The sequence below is a fragment of the Myotis lucifugus genome, unplaced genomic scaffold (assembly GCF_000147115.1).
Source record: "Myotis lucifugus unplaced genomic scaffold, Myoluc2.0 scaffold_160, whole genome shotgun sequence".
NCBI lineage: Eukaryota > Metazoa > Chordata > Mammalia > Chiroptera > Vespertilionidae > Myotis > Myotis lucifugus.
Window position 1 is genome coordinate 1937825 of NW_005871208.1, and position 10715 is coordinate 1948539.

At 43.8% G+C, this 10715-nt stretch overlaps 1 protein-coding gene across 8 annotated transcripts in view; it reads left to right on the plus strand.

Moving 5' to 3' along the window:
- The window catches only part of PRR13 (proline rich 13), a 17954-nt gene extending 10151 nt beyond the window's left edge, over positions 1 to 7803 (plus strand). For all 8 annotated transcript variants that reach the window (XM_014461780.2, XM_014461782.2, XM_006095739.3 and 5 more), the window contains exons 4-6: positions 2108 to 2218; positions 5404 to 5676; positions 7301 to 7803. In XM_014461780.2, coding sequence (XP_014317266.1) covers positions 2108 to 2218; positions 5404 to 5676; positions 7301 to 7339 — 423 coding nt within the window. In that variant the 3' untranslated portion in view covers positions 7340 to 7803. The remainder of the gene's footprint in view (positions 1 to 2107; positions 2219 to 5403; positions 5677 to 7300) is intronic.
- Positions 7804 to 10715: the final 2912 nt, after the last annotated feature.

The window sequence follows — 10715 nt, forward strand, 5'->3', positions numbered from 1 at the left end:
GGGGCTGTCTCAAACCTCACCGGGGGCCGATTCAACCTCACCGGGGGCGTCTCAGCCTCACCGGGGCCGTCCCAGCCTCACCGGGGCTGTCCCAGCCTCACATGGGCCGTCTCGGCCTCGCCGGGGCCGTCTCGGCCTCACTGTGGCTGTCTCAGCCTCACATGGGCCGTCTCGGCCTCACCGGGGCCGATTCAACCTCAACGGGGCCGTCTCAGCCTCACATGGGCCGTCTCAACCTCACAGGGGCCGTCTCAACTTCACATGGGCCGTCTCAGCCTCACCGGGGCCGATTCAACCTCACTGGGGCTGTTCCAGCCTCACTGGGGCCATCTCGACCTCACCTGGGCCGACTCAGCCTCACCGGGGCCATCCCAGCCTCACATGGGCCGTCTCGGCCTCGCCGGGGCCGCCTCGGCCTCACCGGGGCCGATTCAACCTCAACGGGGCCGTCTCAGCCTCACATGGGCCGTCTCAACCTCACAGGGGCCGTCTCAACTTCACATGGGCCGTCTCAGCCTCACAGGGGCCGTCTCAACCTCACAGGGGCTGTCTCAACTTCACATGGGCCGCCTCGGCCTCACGGGGGCCGTCTCAGCAACACGAAGTTTGGCATTCTGTCCTTTGTTGGGTGGCTTCTTGCTTGACAAAATCTCCAGGCGTTCCTGGTGGTTGAATATCTGGTATGCCTGCTTGGATTTCGTTTTCTATCAAGTGCACAGACTGCCTGTCTGCCGTCTCCCAGCGTCCCATGTGAGACTGGATCTGGTGGACCTGCCTGTGCATTTGCTGGTACAGCTGTTCCACGTTGCCGGCCCAGGCGGGTCTGGCTCTGGCTTCCTCCGAGCCTGATTCTGCTTCTTGAGTGTATCCCTTATGTATGCGAGGAGTTGAAATCTGCATTCTGCTGGGCTGGGCTGCAAAAGCGCCGGTGGTTCTCTTTGTGCCACTAGCACAGCATGGGTGGGGATGTAAATTGAGTAGGGCGGGGTCCCCGGGAATCACCAGAGCAAGGGGCAATGGCGTCTCCACCACTCCTCGCCTCTCTGTGACTCCGCGTCTCGCGTCCCTGAGAGCTGGCGAGCAGCTCCGCGAGACAGCCACTCTCGCTCTCCGGCCCGTTGCAAGGCCGTCCCACCTCTCCCTGTAGGGGTCTGGGACCTCAGGATCCCGCCCCAAACAAGCTCAGTGGATTTGAGAATCTGCATCCCCTTCTGATTGAAAAAAACCGCGCATCCAGTTGCAGCCAGCCTGGCGCGCGACTCCGCACTTCTGTTCTTGGCGAATCACCAGGGCGGGGCCAAGGGCAATGGCGTCTCCTCACCTCTCCGAGACTCAGCGTCTCACGTCCCCGAGTGCTGGCAAGCAGCTCCGCAAGACAGCCACTCTCACTCTCCGGCCCGTTTCAAGGCTGTCCCGCCTCTCCCCGTAGGGGTCTGGGTCCTCAGGTCCCGCCCCAAACAAGCTCAGTGGATTTGAGAGTCTGCATCCCCTTCTGATTAAAAAAAACTGCGCACTGGCTCTCAGAACCCCTGGGTTATAAATGACCCAATTGTAAAGTCTTGAGATTAATCTGACCTTTAGCCCAGGCTTCACAGTAAGCCTGCTCCTTATTTTGTCTTTTTCTGGGTGTCTTAACATTGTTCTTATTTGTTTCCTCTCTTTCAATATTTGGTCTGCCTCTTGCCTTTGTGTGGGGAAGCATGAGACTTGGAAAGTTTGTAAGGAGGACATTCTGAGAAAAGGGAAGTATGTGGAAGGCTACCTACCCTGTTTATCGGAATTCCGACAGGGGAGTGTCGAAGGCGGCGCCCCTAATTTTTCCTTGACCTTTCCAAACAAGTCTGTGCATGTGCAGACCCCCGGGCATTTACTGGAATCCTTATGCCTAATCTTCGGGTGCCCTTGCCTAGAGGACATTGCAAACATGTGTCCTTCCAAGATTACTCACCCTACTGATTGTATCTAAAGATAAACTCTATATCAAACTGCAATAAAATCCTGACGAGGCAGGCAATCGAAGCTGCTCGGTTCCTTTAGCCAGGCTGTCCCTTAGCCCTCTTCTTCACAGCAACTGTTGTGTCGGAGTAATCATTCATCCGTCGTTCAGGGTCTGCTGACCAGCCCTGGCAATGTGGTACCCGGTGTGAAGACGAAGGAATGCAACGAGACATGCGGAACCCTTGAAAACAAAGAGGAAGGAAACGAAAGTAACTGCGCAGTAAGTCATTGGAACCCACTTGGGATATCTAAGTTTGAGGGAAATGTTTTTCAGCTAAGGTTTCACAATAGGACAGCAACTGTCCACCGAATAACAGATCTCTTTGTTACTTAAAAAATTATTTAAAAAAAATAGAAGTGAAAATTTCATCACATACAAAAAATTTAAAAAGTAATTAAAAGCAAATGGTGCCTCATTTATAGAAGAACAATTAAAGAGCCTGTTGCAAATTGTTATAATTTATAGTCCTTGTTTCCCTAATGCTGGAACATTAGACCTTGATCTCTGGGAACAAGTAGGTAGGAATTTAAAGAGAAATCAGGCCCAGGGAAAACGAGTGCCCTTGTCATCTTTAACTATGTGGGCTCTTGTTCGAGCTGCACTATGCCCACTTCATATTGAGGATCAAAAGCCTACAGAACGCCAGGAGGATTTATCACTGCCCCCTCCTCCTGAAGTAGAGCCTGTCAAGCCTGTAATACCTAAGGCCCCCAATCCTCCGCCTCCGGTGTGGGAAGGCTCATCAACTAGATCCTCAGTTAAGGGATCATGTGTCAGGCAAGCTATGTTAGAAGGAGAGCTTTTGGCCTGCCCAGTTATGCAAGATCAGCAAGGTAATCAGATACATGAACCACTCTTCTTTAATACCTTTAAAGAAATAAGGAAAAGTATTAGAGAAAATGAGGCTAGCAGTCCATTTACAAAAGGACTCCTTAATGCCTTGTCAGAAAATTACCATAGACGCCTTGGGACTGGCAGATTTGGCTAAAACAACTCTGGATGCCAGTCAGTATTTATGATAGAGAACAGAATATGATGAGATCTGTGAACAACAGGCTGTTTATGGGTGTTCACTGGCGACCTCACCTGGGAGCCCTCTGGGCCCCATTCAGGCTGTGAGTCCCAGGTACTTTAAAATATCTTCTGAAAGATCTATGAAAAGAACTCTGACTTATTAAGTCTTGTCTGTGTGTTATGCACGCTTGTAAATATCATATATGAGCATCTGTTGATTGTTGCTTTATGTGTCTTTGTTGTTTGGTTTAATTTGTTTAAAGATGGGGCATATTTCACTTTGCTAGGGGCCCCAGCTACTTGTGGCAGACTGAACACATGGCAGGGATTGCAGGAACTTCCCAGCAGCTGCCAAGAATTCTTAATCTTGGGGATCCTTCTTGCTCTCGCTCTCAAGGCATCAGCCACTAGAAACTCTTAGTAGAAGTTCTTGTCTATCTGTAATGTAACTTGGTTACTGATTGATGTTCTTTGCTTGCTTTCTTATCTTTGAGGGACTTAGTTTGAAGATTCTAAGGCTAATGTCCCAATCCACCCTTTTATGAGTACTCATCTATTTACTATAGGGTTTTTTTGTTTTGTTTCTGTTTTTAAGATCTCTTCTTATATGTAAGATTTCATGTTGTTAGTCTACTCAGAGAGAAAAAGTATGGGAAATAATCATTTAAACCCCCCAAGTCTTTTTCCTAAGATAATTAGATCTGTAGAAGTGCCCTCCAGCAGGCTGCAGAAATAGCAGTTTGGGGGCCACTCCCATTTTTGTAAAAAAAAAAATTAATACTTTAACATTAAAGCCACTGAGTTACCCCTGTTACAAAATTTGCCAAGAAAATGCCTTGGCTTGTAATAATTGGCTTTAAAATCTCAAAGTTGTTAAGGCAAAATAAATATAACTGAAATGAAGGGTATATGAAAAAGCTTTTTCAGTGGTAATTATATATGCCTAAACATAGTTTTCCAAAGTGTTTGGTAACTCAAAACTTTGGAGTTTGCTGGATTAAATAGTAAAAATTATTAAATATCGAGGTATTTTGAAATATTAATCAATCTGAATTTGCTTCATATGGAGAATCTAGAGGATGGATTTGAATCTGTTAATAAGTTGTTTTTTATTTGAAATATCTATTAAAATATGAATGTATTGCTAATCTGTGGAATGTTAATTACTTATATGTCACCTAAAAATGAAGTTTTTTAAGGGTTAAGAATTCTAACTAATTGGAAAGAAGGTATGTTTTTGGTGTAATAGAAGGATGAGGCATGGAGATGCATTTTGAAGGAGAAAGAAAGTGGTTTCTAGAGCTGGTTATTTCTGAAAGTTGTAAGGTTCTGAAGAAAGGTTTGTGGAAGTTGTAGAAAGGTTTGTGAAAGTAGACTGTTTATAAAGAGAAATGTTGAAAGGAAATTATATAAATAACACAGACCAGTAAGCCAGGACAAGTAAAATAGGGAAATTGAAATGGTTAAACAGCAATTTGGAGCCATCTAGTAAATCCTACCTTCCCTAAACCAAGGACACTTAAGAGTAAATGATTTGCATTTTGCCTCCCTAACCAGAGGGTAAATAGCTTATATCAATATACTCAGGGATACAGGTAGCAGAAATCCAATTAGTGTCATTTGCTGACCTCACCCAAGGACAAATGAAATTAGAAAATAAACCTTATTTTGGAGAGTCCTTTTCTAGTCTGTTAAAAGGAAAAAGATCTGTCTTGTTTTGTTTTTTTTTACCCAGGAAGCAAAAGTTCTATAAATTATTGAAATTGTTATATGTTATATTAATCAGGTAAATTTTTTTTAAAGGCCATCTATTAACCATGGGAATTGACGTTTGCTAGCCTATGTTTGTGTCTAATACACTTTGAAATATGATTTTTTTGGCAAAATAAATTTGACAATCCTTCCAGGTTTGCATTTTAAGCCCTACCTGTCCCTCCAGTATTTGGCAATTCTTAATAAGTGGCAATACGTTTCTTTGCATGAATTCAATAAGACCTGTTTCCAATTGTAGCTATATTAACCAAGATAATGGGCCTGCTTATAGCAGCCAGGGCTTCACTGCTTTTTGCAGAACTTGGTCCATCCAGCATTCTACAGGAATTCCTTACAATCCTCAAGGGCAGGCCATCATTGAACGTGCCCATGCTACCCTGAAGGTTATGCTAGTAAAACAATAAAGAGGGAATATGGGACTCAAGGATCCTGCTATACTACTATCTAAAGCAGTCCTTACCTTTAATTTTTTTGAATCTGAATAATCATTTTTAACCCTCAATAACCCCACCTTAGAAACCACAAGTCTTGTGGCGATATGTGGACACCAATAACTGAATGGGATCCAATGAATTATTAACATGGGGAGGGATATGCGTGTATTTCTACCCCCACAGGGCTGCTGTGGATTACAGCACGCTGGATCAAACCCTGCCGTGGCATTGCACGGGGCCAATACTCTTCCAGAAACGAAGAATTCTGGTTCGGGGACTCCACAGAACCGAACGTTGCGCATTCGCCGGACCCGGACGGTCCCCGAAATAACCTGGGGAATGATAAAGAAGCTGATGAAAGAGGCTGAGGAACTGTTGCAGCGTACTTCCTTTCCACTCACGCCAGATAACCTCTTTCTTGCTATGACTGCTTTGATTCATCTCAGCTCTTGTGCGGTATGGTTTAGTATTCTTATTTGGCTTTGGACCAGCATCAGCCACCATGTATTGGGTCCATGTTATAGATCCACCTTTCTTTAGATCCCTCACTGGGGAGACACCCCTTTCCCTGTCTCTAACAATTTGACCTCCTTCCTAGGAGGCGTGGACTTGCCACCTATAGGCAGTCTTGAAAATGGGACACATTGGACCCCAGTGCCCCCTAATACTACCTTCCACTCTAACCTCTTATCCCTTTGTGTTACTACTTCCTCTACACCCCAATATTGTTTAAAGGCTCATAATCAGATCTGGTTACATACTATCCCCAAGGAAGGACAAGCAAGGGCCCAGTTTATCTTCCTCTCAGCAGGAAGTCTAGCCAAGGGCAGGCATACCTGTGCTACAGCTCCACCACTGCCTCCATGTAAGCAAAATAAGAAGTGGGATCCCTCCCTGGAGTCCTTACATTGGGAAGTCTGCCGAGGGGAACGGGCTCATTATTATCAGCTGGGAGACCATCGGATTGTAGACTGGGGCCCACATGGCCACCTGCAAGCTAATCATACTAATATTTTAGTCCAACCGTACCTCCAATGGCACTCTTGTGGGGTCAGCTAGAATCCCCCCTTGCATGGACAGGAGGAGGTTTGGTTCCCCTCGCCCTCAACTACAAGATTTTCCGGTTCAGGAAACCTTATGGAGATTAGGACATGTTTTCCATCCACTGAACTTATGGGACAGGGATTATCAACAGAAGTCCAATAATTATACTAGGACCTTTTCAAAATATCATTCAGATAGTAGTTTGGTATGTACCATACATCCTTATGTATTTCTCATGGGTCCCAGCTTACAAATTACTTAACAATAATTTTTTTCTAATACAGGTAGGAGAAAGGGCCTACTATTCATCCTGTATTACCAATCAAAATGTCACCTCATTGAATATAAACACCATTATAATATTGAGGAGACAGGCTGAGGTCTTAATACCCATTAACCTTACTAGGGAGTGGCAAGGTTCATCATCCATTGAAATTTTAGAAAGCATTAGTCATTTGAGGCCTAAAAGATTTTTGGGGATGCTCATAACAGCCATTATCTTGGCTATTGTTATTCTTACTACTGCCAGTGTAGCTGTGGTGGGCCTTTCTGAGTCTGTGTAGACTGCCATGTTTGTAGGCAGTATGGCCAAGAATGTAACTAAAGAATTTACTATGCAGCAGCACATAGGTAAAAAAAATTTGGCTAGGTTAGAAGCTGTAGAAGCAGCCATTGAATATTTGGGGAAAAGACAGGACACCTTAGCATACAGACAAATACTTAATTGCAGTTGAGGACATAAGCACATATGTGTCACCCCTTAAAATGGAACAGCGGTCACCATCAGTAGGTTGACATTAAGAGCATTTGTGGGGAGTATTTCATGACAATCCTACTGAAGAAGTGAATGCTTTACAAAAACAAAACAAAGACTCCCTACTTGCTATTAATGAGCACAAACAACATACTACTGCTTGGAATGCAGTAAAGGAGCATTTAAACTGGATAGACCCTACCACATGGTTTCCTGGAATCAATTGGCACCTGATCGGACTAACTGTTGCCTTCATTGTAATTCTTTTTGTTTTTCTTATAGTCTATAGAATCAGAACTCAACAGTGAACAAGCCTCGTAGAACCCAACATTCCCAGGCGTCAAGTTCACCGCAGCCCTCTGTCTTCTATACCCGGCAAAACAAAAAAGGGGGAGATGTGGGGGAGCATGAGATTTGGTTGGAAAGTTTGTAAGGAGGACATTCTGAGAAAAGGGAAGTGTGCGGAAAGCCGCCTGCTCTGTTTATTGGAAATCCGATTTAGGGGAGTGTTGAAAGCGGCACCCCTAATTATTCCTTGACCTTTCCAAACAAGTCTGCACATGCAGATCCCCAGGTGTTTACTGGAATCCTTATGCCCAGTCTTTGGGTGCCCTTGCCTAGAGGACAATGCAAACACATGTGTCTTCCCAAGATTACTCACCCTACTGATTGTATCTAAAAGATAAACTTTATATCAAACTGCAATAAAAGCCTAACAAGGCAGGCAATCGAGGCTGCCTGGTTCCTTTAGCCAGGCCGTCCCTTAGCCCTCTTTTTCACAGCAACTGTTGTCTTGGAGTAATCATTCATCCGTCGTTCAGGGTCTGCTGGCACCTTTGCCAAAAAAACTTTTTTTATTGCTCTGTTTTTCTTTTAGACTTCTTTAATTCTATTTCACTTTGATCCTAATGTCCACTCCCTCATTTGGGGGTGGGGGGGTGGTAGTGGAGTGGGTGGGAGGAAAGGCACTGGCGTCCCCAAGCCTTATTTCCATTTCAGGAAACTATCCCTTTTCAGATGACTCTACTGAATTGGGGTTGCCCAATAAAACTTGACTAATATTAAGGCCAGAACCAACACCCAAAGGAATTGAACAAGGTTCAATAATAACCTTGTATGTGATGTCTCTTTCATTTCTCCTTATTTTGTCTTATTTCCTTTCAGGGCTCCTGTTTCTTTAAACAAAGTTTTTTGTTTTTTTAAAATATATTTTTATTGATTTCAGAGAGGAAGGGAGAGGGAGAGAGAGAGATAGAAACATCAATGATGAGAGAGAATCATTGATCGGCTGCCTCCTACACGCCCCCCACTGGGGATCGAGCCTGAAACCCGGGCATGTGAATCGAACCCGAAACCTGATTCTGCAGGCATGTGAATTGAACCCAGAACTCCTGATTCTGCAGGCCGACACTCTGTTCACTGAGCCAAACCAGCTAGGGCTAAAAAAAAGTTTTAATGTGGAAATTTACAAGGGTAGAGAAAGCAGTATAATGGACTCCTATATATAATTTCCCTTCAGTAATTATCAATGTTTAGCCAGTCTTGTTCCATTCCACATCATATTTTTCCCAATTTTTATCAATGAAAATTATTTTTTTAAAGTTTAAACAGCCCGGCCAGCATGTCTCAGTGGTAGAGCATCAACCTATGAACCAGGAGGTCACAGTTCGATTCCTGGTCAGGGTACATGCCTGGGTTGTGGGCCCAATCCTCAGTTGGGGCATGCAGGAGGCAGCCAATCAATGATTCTCTCTCATGATTGATGTTTCTAGCTCTCCCTCTCCCTTCTCTAAAATAAATAAAGAAAATATAAAAAAGTTTAAACAGTACAATCATCACCCATAAACCTACCACCTACACTCAACAATTGCTAACATTTTACCATATTTTCTTTATGGATATACTATGTGAAGCACTTGAAAATCTGTTGCATCCATCATGACTCTTCACCCTTAAATATTTCATCATGCACCTCTTAAATAGTGTTTCTCCTACATAACCAAAATTCCATTATTGCACTTAAGAAAGTTAACAATACTTCCTTATATTAGCAAATATTCAGTTCATGTTTGAATTTCCTCAATTATCTCCAAAATATCCTAGATAGGAATTTTTTAAAAACCAGAATCCAAACAAGACTACACATTACATTAGATTATTATTGCCTTTTAAATTTTTCATTCTTCTCCCCTCCTTTTGCTCCTCCTTTGTTCTATTGTAATGCCTTTTTGAAGAAACCAGGCTAGTTGTCTTAGAGAATGTCCAGCATTCTGGATTGGCTGGTTACCTCTTTATAGTGTGATATGTTTAACCTGTTTCTTTAGCCCATGTAAATATCCTATAAACTGTAAGGTCTAAAGGCTTGATGAGATTAAGATTAAACACTTTGAGAAAAATATTTAATAGACCAAATAATGTCAAAATTGTCCTATTATAAGTGATGCAATGTTTGATCACTTGGGTAAGATGTTGACTATCAATTCATTCTTTTTTTAAAAATGTTTTTTTTATTGATTTCGGAGAGAGGGATAGAAACATCAACGATGAGAGAGAATCATTGATTGGCGGCATCCTGTACACCCCTGACTAGGAATGGAACCCATGACCTGGTTCATGGGTTGACGCTCAACCACTGAGCCACACTGGCCAGGCAGGTCATTCCATTTTAAGTTATCTTTTTTTTTTTTTCCCCTGTAGGATTTGCAAATAATTTGTGTGGTGATATTTGGCACCAGATAATATCTTGTTCCCTAACAACATTTTGCTTAAAGTTTTGGTGATTTATAACACTTGCCTGAATCAATTATTTCATTTTGGGTTGCAGAATGAATGGTGATTTTCTAAGCCTTTTATTTCTTCTACATTTATTAGGTAGATGTCTTTTTAAAAAGTTTTCCCTTATTGACTAAGAATGAATTGCAGTTTTAAAAAAAATAATTATTTTTTATTGATTTCAGAAAGGGAGGGAGAGAGTGATAGAAACATCAATGAGAGAGAATCACAGATTGGCTGCCTCCTGCACAACCCCTACTGGGGATTGAGCTGGCAACCTGGGCATGTGCCTTTGACTGGAATCAAACCTGGGACCCTTAATCCGCAGGCCAACGCTCTATCTACTGAGCCAAACCAGCTAGGGCTACAGTTCTTTCTAAGAAGAGAGGGTAAATGCTTAAATCTTCCCTTTCAGTTAGCAATTTTCAGAATAAGGAGGTGGTGTAAAAGTTACCTCCAATGTGGCAAATTCGTTTTTTTCTCTTTCTGTTTTTGAGTGTTATTCTAGATTACTGTGTTTTCCCCAATTCTTCTCATCTCGGATGGATGTCCTCAGCCATCTCTTTTTCCCTTTATCCACGTCCACTGTCAATTCTCCGCATTTACGCCTGGACTTTCCAGTTAGGCCACTAGAGGCCACTACACTAGTTTCCTCCTTGCCCCTATGCTGCCGCTCTATCATAGACTTCGCCATGTACTATCAGCTGTTGTCTCTCTGGTGCTGACGCTGTCCACGGAGCCGCTCTAGGATATTGGGAGGCCTTCCCATGTTGCGTGGGGAAGGTTTGGACGACGCAGTCGCCTCGCCGGCCCCCGGGCGGTTAGCGCTTCCGGGGTCGGAGGGTGCGCGGGGTTGAAAGCGGGCCGCTTCCGCCCTCGTCCCCCTCCCAGACCAGCAGAGGCAGCAGCCGGAGCAGCCGCAGCC